The sequence below is a fragment of the Lepidochelys kempii genome, chromosome 20, assembly GCF_965140265.1.
Source record: "Lepidochelys kempii isolate rLepKem1 chromosome 20, rLepKem1.hap2, whole genome shotgun sequence".
NCBI classification, from domain to species: Eukaryota; Metazoa; Chordata; order Testudines; family Cheloniidae; genus Lepidochelys; species Lepidochelys kempii.
Genome location: NC_133275.1, coordinates 21792605 through 21816772, shown reverse-complemented (window position 1 = coordinate 21816772; position 24168 = coordinate 21792605). Strand labels below are relative to the sequence as shown.

The 24168-nt window shown below is 43.9% G+C and overlaps 1 protein-coding gene across 2 annotated transcripts; it reads right to left on the bottom strand.

Moving 5' to 3' along the window:
- Window positions 1–104: 104 nt before the first annotated feature.
- On the bottom strand, window positions 105–22780 carry LOC140901112 (C-type lectin domain family 17, member A-like). 2 transcript variants are annotated; one of them, XM_073319372.1, is made up of 10 exons: window positions 22603–22780; window positions 16887–16937; window positions 13546–13683; window positions 13286–13336; window positions 12371–12496; window positions 10747–10809; window positions 9583–9672; window positions 8970–9139; window positions 8070–8179; window positions 105–1573 (listed from the first exon to the last, which is right to left on the bottom strand). In XM_073319372.1, the coding sequence occupies exons 1-10, from the start codon at window positions 22676–22678 to the stop codon at window positions 1438–1440; spliced, it is 1011 nt and encodes a 336-aa protein (XP_073175473.1). In that variant the 5' UTR covers window positions 22679–22780; the 3' UTR covers window positions 105–1437. The 2 variants fall into 2 exon arrangements, with proteins under 2 accessions (XP_073175473.1, XP_073175474.1); XM_073319373.1 differs by lacking the exon at window positions 16887–16937.
- Between the last annotated feature and the right edge of the window lie 1388 nt (window positions 22781–24168).

The following is a 24168-nucleotide window of genomic DNA, read 5'->3' as shown; positions in this document are numbered from 1 at the left end:
TGAAGGAGGAATATATGTAAGATTGGAAGGATTAGATGTTTATCACTCAATGTTGGTAAATGTCGATTTCACAGTACGCAAACAAACCGACAAAAAATGTTCATTTCTAATAATCAGAATTTATGGACAGATAAAGTAAGGAAAATACCGCTTGCGCATATATTAGAGTTTGATTTAAGGATATCTGCTTTGTCTATTCTGACATAGGCTTGAATAGAGATTGGGAGTGGTTGAGTCATTATACTAAGTGAAACTATTTCCCCTTTTTTATTCCTCTTTCCACTGTTCCTCAGACGTTCTTGTTAACTCCTGGATATGTGCTGGAAATGGCCCACCTTGATTATCGCTTCAGAAGGTTTTCTCTCCCCCCACCCCACTCTCCTGCTGGTAATAGCTCATCTTAAGTGATCACTCTCCGTACAGTGTATATTTTTTCATGGTCTGTGTGTATATAAAATCTCCTCACTGTACTTTCCACTGTATGCATCCGATGAAGTGAGCTGTAGCTCACGAAAGCTTATGCTCAGATAAATTGGTTAGTTTCTAAGGTGCCACAAGTCCTCCTGTTCTTTTTACGAATACAGACTAACACGGCTGCTATTCTGAACCCAACCATTCTGACATATGACATTGACAATTTGTGGTTTTAACTGTGATAATGGTTTAAGTTTTTGAATGTCTACATGTACTGTCATAAATATTGTCTGACCTGCCCATAATTTTCTACAACTGTGAAAATTTACATTGATTATTTTTTAAAAAAATACTTAAATAAACGTTTATTATTTATCTGTCAAAACTGTATATATAAAAACAGTCTAATTCTGCCAAGCCTAAATATAGAGTATGAGTGAAGTGGCTGCATCCCCTTAATGGGTCTTGTCAACACAGTCATATTTTTGAGGAGTGGATCTGAAGTATAAGAATTAGTCTATAGAAGGTATAATTTCTGAGAGTTAAGTAGACACTACTGATGCAGAAGTAACTATATTGAAACCTGTTGTTACCTCAGTTTAAAACAGATGCAAGTAAAGAATTGGGCCTCATAGCTCTGAGAGGCATGAACTTTCCTCATTTGTTTTAAGTGGGTGTTGATTCTGAAGCTCAATGGTGGCCATTTACATGTCAACACAGTTACATTTCAACTGCTGATCATTTTAGCTGAAGTGTGCAACTGCTCTGCGTTTTATGGGTAAAACTCGAGGAAGTGAACAGGACTGAGGGATAATACTGCCACTTTTCTGGGGACCAGTTGGACCCCTGAACCTACAGCACTAACTAGCATGCAGGAGAGCACTATTAACAATCTGGAGAAATGTCATCTTCAGTTCAGCTACTGGGGAGCCGGACTGAGTTCTTGTCAGCCACTGAGCAGGTGCAGAAGGAGCAGTGGGACTTGTGCTCAATCCCATAACAAGAGCGTGTTTGAAAAGTGGGTCAGCAGATCCATGTCTTTTCACAAATCCAGTAATTGGGCCGGGAGCACTCGGAATCGCTCCATGTCCCAGTAGACCTCATGCTGACACAGTCTTCTTCCTCACCCTTGATGTCTGGTTCCCCGAAGTTCCAAAAGCTGCCAAGAAAAACAAAGCCACATAGAGTCTGCTGATGTAGTTAAACTGTGCTGACATTTAAAAGGTCACCTTCAGGTTCCAGAGTTAAAACCCATTAAGACAAATGGGAAAAGTTCACGCCTCTCAAGGCAGTGCTAATAACTGTAGCCTCTAAGGAGGGATTTTGTAGATCTCAGCCCCCTTTATTAAATACAGCTCTGCCACTGCAGAGACAGATATCTACAAATTCTTCCATCGAGTTTAAGATTAAATCCAGCAGGCCATATTCTGGTAACGGTGTAAGAGTAAGCCAAATGGACGTCAATGGAGAGATTAAAGATTTACTCCAGTGTAATGGAGACCAAAAGCTTACCCTGAGAAGGTAATGCTACAGGCCTGATTATCCTCTTACACCAGTAAGTCCTGTCATCAGTACATTCCCGGGTCCTCATCTGATGTAAGTGGACATGTAAATGGAGCAATGCCAATTTACATGAGCTGGGAATCTGGCTTTCTGGATTTGCACTGGTGTTAGCAAGAGGGCAATCAATGCCAGTCAGATCAATGGGTCAATGGTTGCCCTGCAGTGTCGGGGTAGTAGGGCCTAGGGGTCATCCCACCCCTATCCTGTAGTGTGGTCCCTTTAAGGTTTAGTACCCCAGGTTCTTGGAAAATGACAAAGGCAGCTATGGCGAGAGGAGAATCTGTCCCAGGGAAGAGTCTGACGGGTGAAAACTTGTGCTATTCTTTTAAGAGTCCAGGACCTGAAGTCTTGTAGAGATGGTGAGGCAAGGCTCCACCCTCTCCTAACCAAGCAGGACCAGCTTCCTCCTGAAGCCTGATCACGCTTGTACTCCTCAGTCCTCCAGTAGCACTCCTTGCACACCCTCCCCTCACTGATGGGAGGTCCTTTTTAAACCAGGTGTCCTGATTCGTCTGTCTGCCATGATGGATTCTAGTATGTTCTTAATGGGCTCCAGGTGTCTTAATTAGCTTGCCTATCTTAACTGGTTCTAGCAGGTTCCTGATTGCTCTAGTGCAGCCCTTCAGGGAACAGAAAACTCTTCATCCGCTGGCCAGTATATTTGCCTTCTACCAGACTCCTGTATCCCAGTGGTCTGGGTCTGTCACAGTATATACTGTAAATCATCTCTTTGTAATATTCCCTAGGCACACTTTAACGTAGTATTGTTTCCATCAGCACTATGTTAAAGCACACTTGAGAACCTTTAGTCCACACCAGCAGGGTCTACACAGACCAATTAACGCACAACACATTAGTATGCTTTAAAAATTACCCATCCCAATGCCCATAATCCGAATTACTGCTCTGTGCAGACAAGCCCTTAGATACAAGTAATATTTTCCAGTGTTTATCGGATAAACACAGATTTTTTTTTCTTTTCCTATCGTGCTGTTTTTATCAGTCTCTTCCTGTTACAGCTGAAAATCAGATGACCTATGTGTATACACTAAATAAATTAGACCCCAGGAGAAGGGGAATATTGTTTAAAGATTCTGGAGGCGAGTGATTTTATTTCTGAATCCCTGTAGAGGTAACTGATGGAAGTGTGCCTGCAGGGCCTTGCTGTACCACAAGGAGGTGCTCTGGGAGGGCATGGTGCCACCCTACATACGGGGAAGGAGCTGTAGGAGGGGAAGGTTCTGTAGAACATCTCAAACCCTGGCAAGAGTGGCAACTCTCCAGCCAGAGTTATTCCAAGGCAGGGGAGATTGGATTGCTCTGAATACTGGAGGGTTCCAGTTCTAAAGTACTGGGTCAGTCCAGACAGGTTGGCTAAACAACCAGGAGATGTCACCATCTGATGGCTCTTTGGTGGTCTATGTGAAATGAATCCCTAGGACTAAAGTCTGGTCTGGTGAAAGCAGGTGCAAATCCACAGAGATGCACCCACTTATGCTAAGCCACAAGTTGTCCCTTAGTGTCAATTCATTTACCAGAGGGACAAGTCCATATAACAATGGAGAAGAATAACAACAAAGCACCATAATGGAACCCCATTTCCTGCATGCTGGGGCTGCCAGTCAGACATGCCAAACCCATGAAAAAAACCACAGAAATTGGGCTTATTTTTGGCTTAATTGGCTTGTGAGTTGCTTGTTGGCTAGTTTTTGGCTTGAGCTTGTTGCTTGTTTGGCTTGGAGCTTGTTGTAGCTTGTTGCTTCTTTTTTTTTTTTTTTATTGGATCCCGGCAAGCAGGGGCAAGGGGCAAGCAGGAACAATGAGGGGAGAGAGTCAGGAGTGCACGGTGGGCCGACCATAGTCACAGACAGCACGCCAGGGGGATCTAGTCACATAGAGTGTTGGGGTTCTTAGTAGGGCTGTCGATTAAGCGCAGTTAACTCACACGATTAATCCAAAAAATTCACTGTGATTAAAAAAATTAATCGCGATTACTTGCACTGTTAAACAATAGAATACCAACTGAAATGTATTAAATATTTTTGAATGTTTTTCTACATTTTCAAATGTATTGATTTCTATTACAACACAGAATGCAAAGAGTACAGTGCTCACTTTATATTATTATTTTATTACAAATATTTGCACTGTAAAAATGATAAACAAAAGAAATGCTATTTTTCAATTCACCTCATTCAAGTACTGCTGTGCAATCTCTTTATCGTGAAAGTGTAACTTACAAATGTAGATTTTTTGTTATATAACTGCACTCAAAAACAAAACAATGTAAAACTTTAGAGCCTACAAGTCCACTCAGTCCTACTTCTTGTTCAACCAATTGCTAAGACAAACAAGTTTGTTTACATTTACGAGAGATACTGCTGACTACTGCTTATTTACAATGTCACCTGAAAGTGAGACTTGTAGGTTCTAAAGTTTTACATTGTTTTATTTTTGAATGCAGTTATTTTTTGTACATAATTCTACATTTGTAAGTTCAACTCATTATAAAGAAATTGCACTACAGTACTTGTATTAGGTTGTAATCAAAAATAAATACAAAATGAGCACTGTATACTTTGTATTCTGGGTTCTAATTGAAACCAATATATTTGAAAATGTAGACGACATCCAAAAATATTTAAATAAATGGTATTCTATTATTGTTTAGCAGTCTGATTAATCGCATGATTAATTTTTTTTAATCACTTGACAGCATTTCAGTAAAAACGAACACTGCTGACCCTTCATGCTGCAAGAAGGCTCCTGGTGGATGCCAGGACCCCCACAAGTTTGATGCTGGCTTTCAGAATTGTTTATTGGAATGTGAGAACAATGTTTCAAACATCAAAGATCTTGCAGGTCATGAGAGAGAGGGACAATGACAGACTCGAAATCTTGAGCATCAGTGAGAGCCGGTTGATAGAGGCGGATAAGAAGCGTTTCAAGCAAGAGAGGAAACATCTCATTTACTCAGGTTGTAGTGACAACAAACACTTGGGGGAATAGCTCTCATTCTGACAGATTCTGCTGAAAAATTACTCACTGGCTGGGAACTGATTAATCAAAGCATCATATGCGCCAGATACCAAACCAGATTCCTAAAAATGTCCATCATACAGCGCCAACAAAGGAACATAGTGCTGAGGATAAAGATGAATTCTACAATTGTCTCCAAAGTGTGGTTGACTGAATACCTATACGTGGCTTACTCCGTGCGATGGGCAACTTTAACGTTAAAATAGGATGTGACAACTAAGGAATGGAAAGAGCAATGGGGAAACATGGGTTGGGAACCATCAACCAAAATGGTGAGAGACTACTGAATTGTGCTTGGTTACCTACCTGGTTCTTGCAAGTACCTGTTCCCTAACAAAGGAATACACACAGAAACCTGGATTTCATCAGATGGCAAAATGAAAAGTCAGACTGAGCACATCCACACTAGCTCAAGATCCAAGTAATCCATCCAAGATGTAAGGACATATCGAGCAGCAGATGTTAGCGGTGACCACAATCTTTGCATTGCTAAACTGAAATTAAAATTGAGAACCATCAATGCTAAGCAGAAAGCGGGAAAGGAAAATCACCATTATAAAACTGAAAGCAAAAGCGTAGTGTGAGAAATCCCAGCTTGAACTAAGAAACGGGCTTCAGGCACTGGCAGAGGCCGAGAGAGGTGAGATAGAGACTGGGCCTGAAGAAAAATGGGCAGTGATCAGAAACCATATGATTCAAGCGGCAGCAGTCAGAGTTGGTTATCAACATAGAGCAAGAATTGGATAAGCCAAGAGACAGTGGTATCTCATCAAGGAAAGAACTGAAAGGAAAACTCCTGAATGCTAAGACCAGGCAAAAGCCAAAAGAGGAGTATAAGAAAGCAGGAAAAGCGGTGTGAAGCAACACAAGGAAAGATATGTTGAAAACCTAGCAGCTGAAGTTGCTGTTGATGTTGCTGCTATGTTAGGAAACCACATAGCTGTTTACCAAGTGACTAAAAACCCATGTGAAAATTTCAAAACCGGACATGGGCCAATGAAAAGCAAAGACAGACAAAGGCTTACAGCTGAAGTAGAACCGATAAAACAGATGAGCAGAGCATTTCAAAGAAGTCGTCAATAGACCCAGTCCCATTTCAGCATCATATTTGATGGAACGTGGGAAGCTGATCAACTTCACATTAACAAGAGTCCAGTAAAGATGTCAGAAGTACAGGCTGCAGTCAAAAATCTGAAAAGTAACAGTGGTGGGAGATGACCAAATTATAGCAGAAATGATGAAAGTATTTGATCCTACTATCCTATCAAAATTGACAGAGATGTTCAATGATATTTGCGGGAAAGCGGGTTTCCTCCTGACCAGTGGAATCATGGAATCCCTGTCAAAATACCCCAAAAGAGTGATCTTCCTGACCGTAACAGCTGGAGGGGAGTTACATTACTCTGTTGTAGGGAAAGCCTTCTGCAGTGTGATACTACACAGAATGAAAGAGACAGTGGATGCAAAGCTTAGAGAAGAACCAGTTGGATTCAGGCCCAAAAGATCCTATGTAGATCAGATATTCACACTAAGAACCATTATAGCAAACTCCACTCTTTATCAGATTTATTGATTTTTTTTTTATTTTTTTTTCAAAAGGCATTTGCCTGCCTGCACAGACATACATTGTGGAATATTCTTCAATCCTACAAAATCCCAGTTAAAGTCATCGGCAACATCAAAGCCATGTATAAAGATGCAAAGTGCTCTGTAAGGGTGAACAACCAGAACACGGACTGGTTCAGAGTGGACCGCATGAAATAGAGTTGAATTTTATCTCCACCATTGTTTGGCATTGCAATAGACTGTATAATTAAGAAAGAAGTGTATTAGCAACACAAACACTGATATAGCAAGGGTAGATGCCAAAAAGCTTAGAAGACCTAGACTTTGCTGATTATATTGTGTTACTGAGAAACACCCCCAGAAAGTTAAAAACAAAGACAGAGAACTTGGCAAAAATAGCACGCCAAGGGGGGCTCAGAATTAATTACGCTGAAACAAACATCCTTGAAACCCAGATATCAAGCAGTAACATCACAGCAGAATGCAAAAATGTCAAGAAAGTTAGCCAATGAAGGCCTCAAGAAGGAAGTGACATCAAGGATAGTAAAGCCACCCACAGCACTTTCTAAATTCAGCAACATCTAGAAATCAAAGAGATACAGTACTAGAACAAAACCTGAGAATTTTCAATTGAAATATAATCTCGGTGCTAACATACTGCTGCGAGACCTGGAGATTTACTAAAATCTTAGACAGAAAACTAGGCAACTTTGGAAATTTAGTGTCTATGAAATATTCTGGGAGTTGATTGAAAAAAATGTCATCACCAATGAAGATATCTGAGAAATCAACAACCCACAACTCATTTCCATCAGAATCAGAAGGAAGTGCTGGACATATGCGGGGCTTGCACTCAGGATGAAAACACACAGATTCCCACATGAAGCTGCCAGGTAGAAACCAACTGGTGTGAGGAATCTAGGGCACTCAAGAAAAACCTTAAGAAGAACCCTTAGCAAGGAGGGCAGAATAGGCTATCTCAACACCATAAGTGTGGAAGAGACTGGTTTCCGCCCTGTGCGCCAACATTGGGACAGGAAGGACGTTGTGAGAAACTCACTCCCTAATTAGCAAAAATATGTTGGCCATCAGATCAGAGAGGCCAAGGATGGAATAGGCCATGGAGACTGAACTCCCCTCTCACACCAGAGGAGTCGCTCCAGGGCGGAGGTGAGGCGTATTGGCAAGGAAGAGCCAGCGCAGAAGTGGGGCTTGCTCAGCTGTACCTTCTCTGCAGATAAACAAAGGACTGCAGTCTCCAGGGTACTTTTTATTGGCACTAACTTCGTGTGAAAGAGTTCTCCCATGCTAAGATTCCAGCCCCAGTTCTGCATCCCTGCTTCCCGTGCTCAGTGCCTGTTCTGAGCCTATCCTGCTCAGTCCCCTTTCATGAGATAAGAGACAAAACAGACATAGCCATGGCTTCAAAACTCCTGAGTATTGGGACTAATTTTCTGATTAAGGAATTTGCATGAGAAGGGGCTTACCTGACAGAATACGGGCTATTGTCTACCCACTGCCACGTCCCTTCCTCCACTGCATCACTCAGTCCCAGCCAGTATGTCCTTTTCTGTTTATTACAGTCTTTCAAAAAAGCCTAGAACGGAAAAGAATTTAATATGACGAAGGCCAGCATGATGGCTCTGGGGACTGGCAAGGTGAAATGGAGCGGTCAGTCTGTACAATTCTAATGCACCCATCGGCATAGTATCTCAACAGCCTTTCCCTTGTATGTCAGCCAGCTGTCTAGCGATCAAAAGTCACGGCCTTCTGAATGTTTTTTCACTGCCTTAGGGGAGATGAGTTTGGGGGTTCCCAGTGGGGCAGGGTGCACCGCTCTGACAAACGTCCTCCCACTATAGCCTCCTCCCCAGTGCTCTAAAAGAAGCACATATGGGCTTTCAGGGCCACATCCTCAGCTGGTGTAGTTCTACTGAAGTCAAAAGGGCCAGATCCTCTGCTGATTTAAATTGGCGGAGCTCCAGTGCCTTCAGTAGAGCTATGCTGATTTTCAAATCTCAGGGTCTGGTCAAATCTCAAATCAAACGCATCCGATGAAGTGAGCTGTAGCTCACGAAAGCTCATGCTCAAATAAATTGGTTCGTCTCTAAGGTGCCACAAGCACTCCTTTTCTTTTTGCAAATACAGACTGCTACTCTGATACCCCAAGCTTGATTCTCTTCTCCCATCAGCGTAACTTAATTGCAGCCAGTCGAGTTACATCAGTCAGAGAGGAAGATGAGGCAGTGTAAACTTGTGAAACCCCCCTGAATTTACTGGAGTTACTCTGGATTGACATGGATGGAGCTGAGAGCAGGATCTGATCCTTATGCCTCACTCTTTCCATTCTGAATGGCGTACTATAGCAAACAGAGGGGATAGCTTACCTGTTCATTGTCATTGTTAACGATAACCAGGTAAGAGTTTTGATCAGTACAGAACTGCTTCGCACCCATCCAGTCTGTCGTCGTATTTGAAAAGTAATAGCATGCTTTCCCAAACTTCTTCCAGCCGGCTGCACATTTTATAGACTCTGGGAGAACACTGCAGAGGGATGCTGTAAGGGAGAATTCAGGACAGCCTTCCTTTACTGTTGGAAACTCTGGCTCATGCAGAAAGCAGTTTTTTGCTTATTTAGTGAGGTGGCTCACTGGGAGCATGTCACATGTTTTCCAGAAATTTCAGTCGTCTAATTTGTTTCCATGAGCCATTTTGACCTGTAAATCCTTTTTTATTTGGATTCTGCCTACCTTAGAATCCTCCTTTCGCCAAATCTTGCTCTTATTCATACTGCCATAAACTCAAAGTGACTCAATATTCTTCTGTTGAGTTACTCTGGATTTATACTGGGTAACCAAGAGCAGAAACTGACTTTCATTCACCAGCCCCTTCTGATGCTTCTTGGGGTAAAATTGATAACAGTCAACCATAGTTTTCATGGTACCATGAACAGACCATGAGAAAATAACAGCGATGAAAATATGCCCGATGTTCTCTCACCTGCCAAATCCCACAATTCCTTAAAGCTTTTGTTCATGTCGCTCTGGATTCTCTTTCGCTCTATTCGTCCATCAGCCAGGTCCTGCACCACTGAAAAGTGCAAAGCATCATATGAAGCAATGGGAAGTAGGCAGCATGGTCTAGCAGATGAGGTGCTGTGCTAAGGAGCTCGGTTCTATTCCCACCTCTGTCTGCAAGTTTGGGCAAGTCTCTTTTCCCTCTCACCCTGTGTCTGTCTTGCCTATTTAGACTGTGTAGGCAAGGGCTGTTTTTCTTCATGTGCCTGTAAAGTGCCTAGCACAATGGAGCCCTGACTTTGGTGTAATGCAAGTAATAATTGAAATTCAGTTCAGCTCCATTTGGAGCTGAAAAACTAAGCTTAAGCTCTTATGAGAGGCAGCCTTCCTCATGATGGGCCAGATCCTTAATTCCTTCATTGTGACTGTGTGCTCCTACGATTTATTTGTTGTTTTCACCTGATATTTCTTGTCTTTGAGTGTAAGCTCTTTGGATCAGGGACCATGACTTTTTTATATGTTTGCACAGCGCCTGGCATGGTAGGGATGGGGCCACTATGTGGTACCACAATACAGATAAACGATAACAATAAGCCTCAATTGATGTCAATTGGCATTTATTGATTTACATCAGCTAAGGCTCTTCTAAGTGTCCAGTCTCTTTTGTGTGACCTTAACCAAATCCTTTGCCTCTTGCAGCTTGTTTGTCCATCTGATTCTCCTCTCATACTATCCAGTGTAAATCAGGAGTAACTCCATTAAGCTCAGTGGGTCTGATCTTGATCGCACTTAAACCAGTGGGCATCTGCAGTAATTCCATTGGTGCTACACTAATATAAACTGATGTGAGAGCTGAATCAGGGCTAAAGGTGTAATTCTGGTGTAAATCAGAAGTAACTCTATCAAAGTCAATGGTTCTTTTCTTGATATAAATGAAAGGAGAATCAGATTTAGGGAGTGGTTTGTTTAGCTTTTTTCATTACTTACAAAAAGCTTTGTGATGCTTCAGTGGTGCTAGAGATGGGCCCAGGATTCCTGAAAGGATTAGCTTTGCCAAATTGATCCACCCACCCCTAATTCAAATCCAGCAAGTTCCACTGTTAACCAGAAGTACCTACATCACGTTGGCTAGAGTCCAAGAACCTACCGTTCATTAGCCTCTCCGAGTGGTTATAGTTTAAAACTTTTAACTCCTCTGACACCTCCAAGTCTAAAAAGGAAACAAAAGAATATGGCTTTTTCCATTCATGCTAAAATAAAGAGGCCAGCCCCTCAGCTAGTTAGAAATGACCACACTGGATCATATCAGGAATCTCATCTCGTCAAGTATCCTGTCTCCAACAGCGGCCTCCACCCGCTGCTTCAGGGGAAGGTGCACTGGTGGTAACCTGACTCCAAGGGATGTTTCCTCCCATGACCCAATAATGAGAGGTTGGCTTATGCCTTGAAGTCAGTGGGGCGATGTTGATTCACACAGCTGAAAATCTGACCCAGTGGAGTTACTCCAGATTTACACCACTGTAACCAAGAGCAGTATCTGATCCCTAAGGGTGGGATTGCTGGTATGGGACTCGACTGCACTGATAGGAGTCCCTCCCACCCTTTGGGTATGTCTATACAGGGGGTGAAAAAAAGGCCGGTGGTAGCCAGTCTCAGAGTCCAGGCCAACTGGCTAGGCTCACGGGCCTCACGCTGCAGGACTAAAACTAGCAGCGTAGACGTTCAGGCTCGGGCTGGGACCCTGGGCTCTGAAAGCGGGGAGGGTCCTGGAGCCCAGCTCCAGCCCAAGCCCGAACATCTGCATGCTAGTTTTAGCCCCACAAGCCCAAATCAACTGATCCTGATCTGAGACCGCTGCCATGGGTTCTGGGGTTCTTTTCTTTACTGTGTAGATGTACCCTCCTCCATTTAGACTGACAGGGCAAGGACCGCCTTTCTCTACATTCCTGTACAGTGCCGAGCACAATGGGGCCTTCATCTTGTAGTACAAGTAAGAATAGTAATAAATAAATCATTATAAGACCACGTGGCGGGGAGAAAGAGATGTAGCACTAACTCTCCCTTGGAGAGGACTTGATGGGTGAATCGCTGGAGCAGGGATTTGTCTGGAGTTGCTGGTCGCACTCTCCCCACCCTCATCCTCCATGTTCAATAATCGCATGAGCCCATTTAACATCCAGCGGTAAAGCCGTGTTGCTTGTATGGGTTGTGGAAGTAGATAAAGGAGAGCTTGATCTCCTGTTGCCCTGAACCTTGTGCAGTCCGTTACACCAGTGCAAGGTGAGTGGAAAGTAATACCAAGTCAGGACAGGGCTCAGGACAGCCTAAAATGACGCTTACAGCATTGTGACTTTACTGGAGTTACTCTGGATTTACACTAGTGTAACAGATCCGAGACACAGCGTATGGTGCTGTTGCACCAGTGTTCCCGAGATTAGTGTGTATTCTGATTTCAGTGGCACTGAAATCGGGGGGGGTGCGTGCATGTGTGGGCACGCTTTGGAACTAGCATAGTAGATCGGTGTGTGTAGGGGGTGTTTTAGCCCCAGTGTAACTGAAATCAGTGTGTGGGGGGCGGCCGGGGGAGCTGATAGCCATGCATTTTTTTCTGTTAGTTGCTTTTCTGTGATGCTCTCTCCCCACTTCTGCCCCTGTGGCATGCCTGTCCTAGCACAGATATATTAATTTAGAGAAGAGAATAACATCAGTAGGCCCCTCCCACCCCCAACCCCCCCACGTAGGTGTCCATACTAACTTGTGCTGAGACTTACATTTCACCACTGCTATTGAGAGGAGAACTGCCCACATTGCAAAACAAATCCCCATCAGGACATAGAGTGTCACAATGGACTTCGGTCTGTAGCCTATTCCTTGATTGGAGCCAGGAATGGGGTCAGCTGTGGAGAGCAGCACTAGTTAGATCTCTGACCGTACCTCCCTGTATTTTCAGCATTTCCTAGCAGGAAGGACCCCAGAATCGTTTACCCCAGGACAGGGTTTCACCCAGGCTCTTGATGTTAAAGGAAGACTTTGTGGTTATTTAAACTTTTCAGAATCATGTTGGCTTGCACTGAAAACAAAGACAATGGCTCTCTCTTTTAAATGAGTAATGGGAAGCGGTGTGGTCTAGTGGTCACATCTGGGTGGGGCCCAGAATTCAGGACTCCTGCATTCTCTCCCCATCTCTGAGAGGAGAGGGGTGCCTGGTGGTTAGGACTGGGCACCTGGATTCCCAGGTTCTCTCCCCAGCTCTGAGGGGTGAGTGGAGTCTCATGGTTAGATCAGAAGACTGAGAGGTTGGGGAAGGGAATACAGGACTGTTCACCTCTAAAGCATTGGCTCCAATCTGGCTCCAGGCAGGGGGTTGGCTGTGGGGTGTCATGGAAAATGGATGTGAGGACTTTAATCTCTAGGGCATCAGTCCTAATCCAAACCAAAAGGGAGAAGTGGTAGAGACTCCATGAAGTCCACTAGGGACTCTGCTAATACTATTAACTTTATGTGGAAGGTAGTCAGATATGGGTGGCAGGATAAAACCTTTAGACAGATAGATTGGTTCCAGGTCTATAGCAACCAAAAGCCATTCCCATCTGACGGCTGCTCCGTAGCCCATATGAATCCAATTACCCAGCGCAACACAGACAATAGAGTCCAAGGGACAGGAGACTGCAGGAATTCCAACTAACCTGTCCTTGGGAGACTTGAAGATGCTGGTTTCCCGGCTAGCACGTAAAAGCCTGCAAACAGGAAGGAAAATGCAGGCATTGGAGGAAGTGTCAATTCACCCATGATCAAATATGCAGGCTTCTCCAGGCCACGTTGCTGCTGGGAATGTAACTCCACATGCAGTCATGGGCCCCAACTCATCTCTGGTGAATCCCCACTGACGTCACCAGGGATCAGTTCAGGCCAGGGAGTGAACAGGAGGAGAAGAAGTAGGTTCTACCTGTGCCTTCCTTGCTTCTCTGGCTTGCTACATCTGTATTGTCTTTATAAGCTGGTAGCCTCTTTTGCATCTGATGTCCCATCTCGGACAGGGACACATCGTCATAATCCTCCTCATTGGAAAAGCTATCAGGTGAGCCTAAATAGATGAGAAGACTTAATCCCAGTGCAGTAATCGTAGAATATCAGGGTTGGAAGGGACCTCAGGAGGTCATCTAGTCCAACCCCCTGCTCAAAGCAGGACCAATCCCCAATTAAATCATCCCAGCCAGGGCTTTGTCAAGCCTGACCTTAAAAACTTCTAAGGAAGGAGATTCTACCACCTCCCTAGGTAACGCATTCCAGTGTTTCACGATCCTCCTAGTGAAAAAGTTTTTCCTAATATCCAACCTAAACCCCCCCACTGCAACTTGAGACCATTACTCCTTGTCCTGTCCTCTTCTACCACTGAGAATAGTCTAGAACCATCCTCTCTGGAACCACCTCTCAGGTAGTTGAAAGCAGCTATCAAATCCCCCCTCATTCTTCTCTTCTGCAGACTAAACAATCCCAGTTCCCTCAGCCTCTCCTCATAAGTCATGTGTTCCAGACCCCTAATCATTTTTGTTGCCCTTTGCTGGACTCTCTCCAGTTTATTCACATCCTTCTTGTAGTGTGGGGCCCAAAACTGGACACAGTACTCCAGATGAGGCCTCACTAATGTCGAATAGAGGGGAACGATCACGTCCCTCGATCTGCTCGCTATGCCCCTACTTATACATCCCAAAATGCCATTGGCCTTCTTGGCAACAAGGGCACACTGCTGACTCATATCCAACTTCTCGTCCACTGTCACCCCTAGGTCCTTTTCCGCAGAACTGCTGCCTAGCCATTCGGTTCCCAGGCTGTAGCTGTGCATTGGGTTCTTCCGTCCTAAGTGCAGGACCCTGCACTTATCCTTAGTGAACCTCATCAGATTTCTTTTGGCCCAATCCTCCAATTTGACTAGGTCCCTCTGTATCCTATCCCTGCCCTCCAGCGTATCTACCACTCCTCCCAGTTTAGTGTCATCTGCAAATTTGCTGAGGGTGCAATCCACACCATCCTCCAGATCATTTATGAAGATATTGAACAAAACCGGCCCCAGGACCGACCCCTGGGGCACTCCACTTGACACCGGCTGCCAACTTAGACATGGAGCCATTGATCACTACCCATTGAGCCTGACAATCTAGCCAACTTTCTACCCACCTTATAGTGCATTCATCCAGCCCACACTTCTTTAACTTGCTGACAAGAATACTGTGGGAGACCGTGTCAAAAGCTTTGCTAAAGTCAAGAAACAATACATCCACTGCTTCCCCTTCATCCACAGAACCAGTAATCTCATCATAGAAGGCGATTGGATTAGTCAGGCATGACCTTCCCTTGGTGAATCCATGCTGACTGTTCCTGATCACTTTCCTCTCATGTAAGTACTTCAGGATTGATTCTTTGAGGACCTGCTCCATGATTTTTCCGGGGACTGAGGTGAGGCTGACTGGCTGTAGTTCCCAGGATCCTCCTCCTTCCCTTTTTTAAAGATGGGCACTACATTAGCCTTTGTCCAGTCATCCGGGACTTCCCCCATTCGCCATGAGTTTTCAAAGATAATGGCCAATGGCTCTGCAATCACAGCCGCCAATTCCTTTAGCACTCTCGGATGCAACTCGTCCGGCCCCATGGACTTGTGCACGTCCAGCTTTTCTAAATAGTCCCTAACCACCTCTTTCTCCACAGAGGGCTGGCCATCTATTCCCCATGTTGTGATGCCCAGCGCAGCAGTCTGGGAGCTGACCTTGTTCGTGAAGACAGAGGCAAAAAAAGCATTGAGTACATTAGCTTTTTCCACATCCTCTGTCACTAGGTTGCCTCCCTCATTCATTAAGGGGCCCACACTTTCCTTGGCTTTCTTCTTGTTGCCAACATACCTGAAGAAACCCTTCTTGTTACTCTTGACATCACTCGCTAGCTGCAGCTCCAGGTGCGATTTGGCCCTCCTGATTTCATTCCTACATGCCCGAGCAATATTTTTATACTCTTCCCTGGTCATATGTCCAACCTTCCACTTCTTGTAAGCTTCTTTTTTATGTTTAAGATCCGCTAGGATTTCACCGTTAAGCCAAGCTGGTCGCCTGCCATATTTACTATTCTTTCGACACATCGGGATGGTTTGTCCCTGTAACCTCAACAGGGATTCCTTGAAATACAGCCAGCTCTCCTGGACCAAATCCTCAAACAGTATAAATGGGCATAGCTTCAAGTTATATCAACTGAGGATCTGGCCCAATGAGCTAATATATTTATATTAGAGCAAATCATTTGTATCTACAAAAAGAAAAGGAGTACTTGTGGCACCTTAGAGACTAACCAATTTATTTGAGCATGAGCTTTCGTGAGCTACAGCTCACGAAAGCTCATGCTCAAATAAATTGGTTAGTCTCTAAGGTGCCACAAGTACTCCTTTTCTTTTTGCGAATACAGACTAACACGGCTGTTCCTCTGAAACCTGTCATTTGTATCTGAGAGCATTCATAGGGAGGATGGAGCTCCCAGGCATGGAGCTCTTAGTAGCTCTGGAATTACAGAACACTTGCAGTGAGATTTCACCAACTGCCCTCTTCACTACTGGAAGAATGATGATGATATTACTCATTTCTTTTGGAGCCTCATTCTCTTCTCCCTTCTAATGGTGAAAATCTGTAGAAACTGCTGAAGTTAGGAGACGTTGGCTGGTCCAGTAGGTTTGGTTTATGGAGCAAAGCCAAAAGCCACTGTGGCCTAGTGGATAGGACACTAGTCTAAGACTCGGGAGTCCTTGGTGCTGTTTGTTGCTCTGCTACTGACCCACCATGTGACCTTGAGCAAATCACTTCCTGCCACTGTCCTGTCACATTTGCCTGTCTTGTAAATTTAGACTGTCAACTCTACAGGGCAGGGACTATCTCTGATGATGTGACTGTGTAACACCCAGCACAATGGGGCCCTGATCGCAGGTGGGGCTTTGAGGTGCTATCATAATACAAATAATAAAACTGGTGTGTGGGACAGGAGAATCAGTCCCTTTATGCACAGATCTCAAAGCACCTGTTTGAAGGTGGGTTTGAAGTTGTTATACCCGTTTCACAGATGAGGAAACCAAGGCACAAAGAGAAAAGAGGTCCAAGGTCGCATATAAATCACCTGCAGAGCTGGGAGTAGAATCTCTACACTGGCATCTCATCAAGGTTCGCTTTGCACCATGCTATGGCCCAGGACTCTGCTCTGGCCCAGATGCAGAAATCCTGATCCAAGGAACATCAGGAGGAAATAATATGTACTCACCCGATCTGACGTGACTTGCATGTGCTGGTCCCCCTGATAATAAGTAAATCCCTGCAAACAAGGAAGGAAAAGGGTATGTGTTTGGAGAAAGTGAGAATTCTCTAGAGGATACCACTGTGGGATCTGATGCTGATCCCACAGTCTGCGAGGCAGCCCTCAAACTGGTGAAACCAAATCATCTTCACTGCAGCTGCTCTTTGGCAACATCAAACTAAAGCAGCATTGGTAAGAGATCTTTGAACCTGTAAGCGTGAACCTTTGCTACTAGAAACCTGATCCATGGAGGTACAGTTATCCAGTCAGGGAAAGGAAGTGATGCCATGTGTCCTTGGATTTCAAAATATGGCAAATGGTCTTAGAAGCTGAGGAGTTGCTCAGCAAACCATTTCGGATACCACATAATTAGGACAGAAATTGAAACTGTTCACCAACGGGGGGGAGAAAGAGGTGAAACTCATCAAAGAAAAAGTCTGTTACAAATTATGGGCCAGATTCTCAGCAGGTGTAAATCCGCATTTACTTCAGTGGAGCTACAGTGGATTTTCTTCAGCTGCGGTTTGGCTCATTGACTCCAAGAGAGCAACACCAAGGGCTGGTCTACACTAGAAGAGTTATACCAGTACAAGAAGTCTATCAAACATTCTTACAACTACAGTACCCACCTGGTGAAATGAAGAAACAGATTGACAGAGCCAGAAGGGTACCCAGAAGTCGCCTACTGCAAGACAGGCCCAACAAAGAAAGTAACAGAACACCACTAGCCGTCACCTACTTCCCCACACTAAAACCTCTCCAACGCATCATCAAGGATCTACAACCTACCCTGAAGGACGACCCATCGCTCTCACAGATCTTGGGAGACAGCCCAGTCCTTGCCTACAGACAGCCCCCCAACCTGAAGCAAATACTCACCAGCAACTACGCACCACACAACAAAAACACTAACCCAGGAACCAAACCCTGCAACAAACCCCAGTGCCAACTCTGTCCGCATATCTCTTCAAGGGATAGGACCATCATAGGACCTAACCACATCAGCCACACTATCAGGGGCTCGTTCACCTGCATATCTACCAATGTGATATATGCCATCATGTGCCAGCAATGCCCCTCTGCCATGTACATTGGCCAAACCAGACAGTCTCTATGCAAAAGAATAAATGGACACAAATCTGGCATCAGGAATTATAACATTCAAAAACCAGTCAGAGAACACTTCAATCTCCCTGGTCACTCAATAACAGACTTAAAAGTGGCAATTCTTCAACAAAAAAAACTTCAAAAACAGACTCCAGTGAGAAACTGCAGAACTGGAATTAATTTGCAAACTGGACATCATCAAATTAGGCCTGAATAAAGACTAATTTCCCCATACTAATTTCCCCCTACTGTTACTCACACCTTCTTGTCAACTGTTTGAAATGGGCCACCCTCATTATACTACAAAAGTGATTTTTCCTCCCTTGGTATTCTACTGTTAATTGAATTGTCTCATTAGCACTGACCCCCCACTTGGTAAGGCAACTCCCATCTTTTCATGTACTATGTGTATATATACCTGCTACTGTATTTTCCACTCCGTGCATCTGATGAAGTGGGTTTTAGCCCATGAAAGCTTATGCCCAAATAAATTTGTTAGTCTCTAAGGTGCCACAAGGACTCCTTGTTGTTTTTGCTGATACAGACTGACACGGCTACCACTCTGAAACCTGTCACCAGTACAACTGTCAATTAAGGGCACGATTTTTTTAACCAAATTCTGGTATAAGCCTCAGTGTAGATGCATTTATACTGGTTGAAAGGTGCCTTATACCAATATAGCTTATTCTTCTTCCTGTATCAGAAGAAGCTATGCCAGGATAAAAACTTTTACGCTGGTATAACTGCATTCATGCTACCTGGGGTTTTCCACTTTAGCAATACCAGTATATAGTTAAAGCAACAAACATTTCTAGGGCAGACAACTCTAAAATAACATGAGCTGGGGATCTGGCCCTAATTATCCAATGGTAGCAAAGCACAGAATTCAGCTAGTGCCATCTCCCGTGGAGGTTGGTGGACTGAAGGTTTGTAGCAGGAAGGTTTCCAATGATAACTGCCCTCTGAAAATACTAGGGCTGTCAATGAATCACAGTTAACTCATGCGATTAACTCAAAAAAATTAATCACGATTAATCGCACTGTTAAACAATAGAATACCAATTGAAATTTATTAAATATTTTGGATGTTTTTCTACATTTTCAAATATACTGATTTCTATTACAACACAGAATACAAAGTATACAGTTCTCACTTTATATTATTATTTTTATTACAAATATTTGCACTGTAAAATGATAAACAAAAGAAATACTGTCTTTCAGTTCACCTCATACAAGTGCTGTAGTGTGATCTCTTTATTGTGAAAGTGTAACTTACAAATGTAAACTGCACTCAAAAACAAAACAATGTAAAACTTTAGCGCCTACAAGTCCACTCAGTCCTATTCCTTGTTCAGCCAATCGTTAAGACAAACAAGTTTGTTTACATTAATGGGAGATACTTCTGCCTGCTTGTTATTTACAATGTCACCTGAAAATGAGAACACATGTTCGCATGGCACTTTTGTAGCCGGCATTGCAAGGTATTTACGTGCCAGATATGCTAAACATTCGTATGTCCCTTGATGCTTCGGCCACCATTCCAGAAGACATGCTTCCATGCTGATGATGCTCATTAAAAAAATAATGCGTTAATTAGATTTGCGACTGAACTCCTTGGAGGACAATTGTATGTCTCCTGTTCTGTTTTACCCACATTCTGCCATATAGTCATGTTATAGCAGTCTCGGATGATGACCCAGTACATGTTCATTTTCACACTTTCACAGCAGATTTGACAAAACAGAACGAAGTGTGAGATTTCTAAAAATAGCTACAGCACTCGACCCAAGGTTTAAGAATCTGAAGTGCTGTCCAGAATCTGAGAGAGACGAGATGTGGAGCATGCTTTCAGAAGTCTTCAAAGAGCAACACTCAGATGTGGAACCTACAGAACTCGAACCACCAAAAAAGAAAATCAACCTTCTACTGGTTTCAGAGTAGCGACTGTCTTTGTCTGTATCTGCAAAAAGAACAGGAGGACTTGTGGCACCTTAGAGACTAACACATTTATTTGAGCATAAGCTTTCATGGGCTACAGCCCACTTCATCAGATGCATGCAGTGGAAAATACAGTAGGACGATTTTATATACACAGAGAACATGAAACAATGGGTGTTACCATACACACTATAATGAGAGTGATCAGTTAAGGTGAGCTATTACCAGCAGGAGAGAAAAAACAAACCTTTTGTAGTGATAATCAAGATGGGCCATTTCCAGCAGTTGACAAGAACGTGTGAGGAACAGTAGGGGGGAAAAATAAACATGGGGAAATAGTTTTACTTTGCGTAATGACACATCCACTCCCAGTCTTTATTCAAGTCTAATTTAATGGTGTCCAGTTTGCAAATTAATTCCAATTCAGCAGTCTCTCATTGGAGTCTGTTTTTGAAGTCTTTTTGTAGTAATATTGCGACATTTAGGTCTGTAATCGAGTGACCAGAGAGATTGAAGTGTTCTCTGACTGGTTTTTGAATAATTCTTGACCTTCTACTAGTGGCATCTGTGTCAGATGATGAAAACAAACATGCATCTGTCCGCTCTGCTTTGGATCGTTATTGAGCAGAACCCACCATCAGCATGGATGCATGTCCTATGGAATGGTGGTTGAAGATGAAGGGACATATATGAATCTTTAGCACATCTGGCATGTAAAGATCTTGCAACGCCAGCTACAACAGTGCCATGAGAATACCTGTTTTCACTTTTGTGTGACATTGTAAACAAAAGCGGGTAGCATTATCTCCTGCAAATTATAACCCAACTTGTTTGTCTGAGCGATTGGCTGACGTAGGACTGAGTGGACTTGTAGGCTTTAAAGTTTTACATTGTTTTATTTTTGAATGCAGGTATTCTTTGTACATAATTCTACATGTGTAAGTTCAACTTTCATGATAAAGAGAATGCACTACAGTACTTGTATGAGGTGAATTGAAAAATACTATTTCTTTTGTTTTTTACTGTGCAAATATTTGTAAGAAAAAAAGTGAGCACTCTATACTTTGTATTCTTTGTTGTAATTGAAATCATTATATTTGAAAATAGAAAACACCCACAAATATTTAAATAGTATTCTATCATTGTTTTACAGTGCGATCAGTTGTGCAATTAATCTTGATTAATTTTTTTTAATTGGGTGATTAATCGCGATTAATTTTTTAATCGCTTGACAGCCCTAGAAAATACCTGATACTTGGCGTATTCCAAAAGGGAAACAAATTTTCTCTTCAGAAGCGTTTTTCCTTGGGCATGGAGGTCGTATGTCCTGACGTGGTTGGGGAGATTTTGCTCTCCCTTGAGCCTCCTACATCCCATCCCTGCTACGAATCCAGCCTGGTCAGGGGTTACAGTTATGCTTTTCCCAGAAACTGTTAAAACACAGTTCAATCTTACAGCACAGCCAGGATCTGTATGGGTTTGAACGGCCTCTGAGATCTGTCCTAGAGTCTTGGACATGACTTATATGACCATGGTGACATTTTAATATTATTTCTACCGTCAGGTCTTGTCTACACAAGAGTTTATGACCTGAAGTTAATTACTTGCCAGTTCACTGGAAGAAGTTAACTTTGCAATGGTTGATGTTTTGCATTCTTCCCAAACGCTTGTAAACCTCAAATTAAGATATCCCCTGATGTAGACATGCCCTTAGTGACAAAGGTCCAGATCCCCAGTTGGTGTAAATCAGCGTCATTGTGCTGAAGTCAATGGAGTGATGACAATTCATACCAGCTTGGGATCTAGCCACATCCAGCCCCCCTAAGTTCCACCCGGGTGCAAGCAGTTGCAATTCTACAGCTCCAGAGGAACTAGGCCTCCTAACACCATCAGCCCATTGCCTGCATTTGAGTGGGAGCAGAATTCAGCCCACAGTCAGTTATGGTTCCTCAGTTATTTTCCAAGTAATTTTCTTCCACAAAGATCTAAACTGATACAAGTGAGAACCGCAGTGCGGTTCCCCAGCTACCCCTAGATTTGAGTGGGAGATGTATTGTGTTTATGATTGACTGACCTTATTCCATCTCACCCCACTCCCTTCTGAACAGACATACACCACGAAGAGCACACACATCTGCATTCTTTTTTGCTACACACACAAAATGACCACACACTATACAGCATGTGCATCTGCACATACGTACACACATACAATCCCCCTCCCATACAAATGGCACACACCTCTGCCTACACACACACAACACCCAACCCTGCACACGGAAAGATGGATGTGCTACACACCCATGTACACACACAGAGACACAGCTCGCTCACACAACAGCACGCGTGTACTCATACAGCCCTGCACACACACACACACACACACACACAAAGCACATACTTCTGGGATGATTTAGTTGGGATTGGTCCTGCTCTGGGCTGGGGGTTGAACTAGATGGCCTCCAGAGGTCCCTTCCAACCCTGATATTCTATGATTCTATGTAGGTACGTGTTCCTTGCACATACCCCACAATGCACATGGCTGCACACTTCACACAATCCCAACACAACACGCATCGGCCCCTTCTAAGTCTGGATACAGATGGTGCCCTGTTTCCAACCACTTTGTCTTTACCTGTTTGTCTCACCAGTCTCTTCCCTGGTGACGGTGGAGGACACAGCCAGTTCCCATAGAGCTCCTGCTGGGCCATTCCTTATTGCTGGGGACCATGGGCTTAGGTGGGCTGCTGCTGAAGCAACAGACCCCACCCCAACCCCAGACCCTGTTCTGCTTGAGGCACTCCCTTGCTCTCAGTGCCTCGCTCAGAGCAGTTGTATTATTTCCTTACTTTCAGTTCCTCTCTCTGCTGGGGTGGGATGAATAAGATTATGCAAATAGCCTGAAATGCAGCAGTTATGCACAGAAGCCAGGAAAGCGGGGAGACCATGCTGCATGCCATGGAGGGTAGCTATGCCACAACCCCTCCGCGGGGTGCATAGTTGTGGGATGGCTGGTTGAGTGGTGGTGAGGTGGCCACCTGGTCTGTGAACTGCATGGGTCTACTGCCCACACTTTGAAGAGCAGTGGTTCTCAGTCGGGGTATGCATATCCCTGGTGATATGCACAGGTCTTCCAAGGGGTACATCAGCTCATCTAGATATTTGCCTAGTTTTACAACAGGATACATTAAAAGCACCAGCCAAGTCAGGACAAACTAAAATTTCATACAGTCAATGACTTGTTTACACTGCTCTATATACCTTCCACTGACCTGTAAGTACCATATTTATATTCCAATTGATTTAATTTTATAATGATATGGTGAAAATGAGAAAGTCAGCCATTTTTCAGTAATAGTGTGCTGGGACACTTGTCTTTTTATGCCTGATTTTGTAAGCAAGTGGTTTTTAAGTGAGGTGAAACTTGTTGGGGTGCAAGACAGATCAAACTCCTGGAAGGGGTGCAGTAGTTTGGAAAGGTTGAGAGCCACACTGTAGAGTATAGGAGTCACCATACTGGATTGGACCTGTGGTTCATTTAGGCCAATATCCTGTCTCTACCAGCAGCCAGCCCCACTGCAGCTTCTCCTAGAGTCCATAGGAAGACCTGTGTGTCCTAGCTGCACCAATGTCCCCACGCCCTGGCTGTGGGTGGTTCGTGGAGAAAACACACAGTCCTTCCCTGGCTTTGCATAAATGGCTAGATTTTTATCCTACAACTCAATCGATACCTCAGTCCTGTAGCAGGGATCAGTGCCAATGCAGGCCCCTGCCACAAATAAGCGTGCCTATGCTATGAGCTGGGCTGTTGGAAAGTGAGCATCCATACACAGCATTCCCCCCGCCGAGACACCATGTACATCCTCCTTAAGCCCTAAGCCTTGGGCTAGCCTTCTGCAGCGAGGTCTGTTTCACCCCTAGTGCATTGTGAGATACCGATCCCGTCAGATCGCCGGAGCCGCGTGTAGCCCAGTAGCAGCTGGAGGGCTGGAGGTTATAGGCTGGCAACACTTTTATTTTTAAGCATCTATTTATTTGTTTTATAAATAAGATGGTCATTGATGCAGCAAACCACAGTGCTGTGAGGAAGGGGCTAGAAGAGGATGTATCTGCACCTGCTAATAATGTATCACATTTGTTAAGTCCCAGTGATCCTCATCACCTATAACTGGTCCTGTCCTGCCCACACAGGAAGGCGTCA

Coding starts and splice junctions, on each gene's coding strand:
- LOC140901112 (XM_073319372.1), bottom strand. CDS start 22,678: ATGGCCCAGCAGGAGCTCTATGGGAACTGGCTGTGTCCTCCACCGTCA. Junction 16,938..22,602: donor GAGACTGGTGAGACAAACAG/GTAAAGACAAAG, acceptor CCTTGTTTGCAG/GGATTTACTTATTATCAGGG. Junction 8,180..8,969: donor TTAACAATGACAATGAACAG/GTAAGCTATCCC, acceptor TTTCCGTTCTAG/GCTTTTTTGAAAGACTGTAA.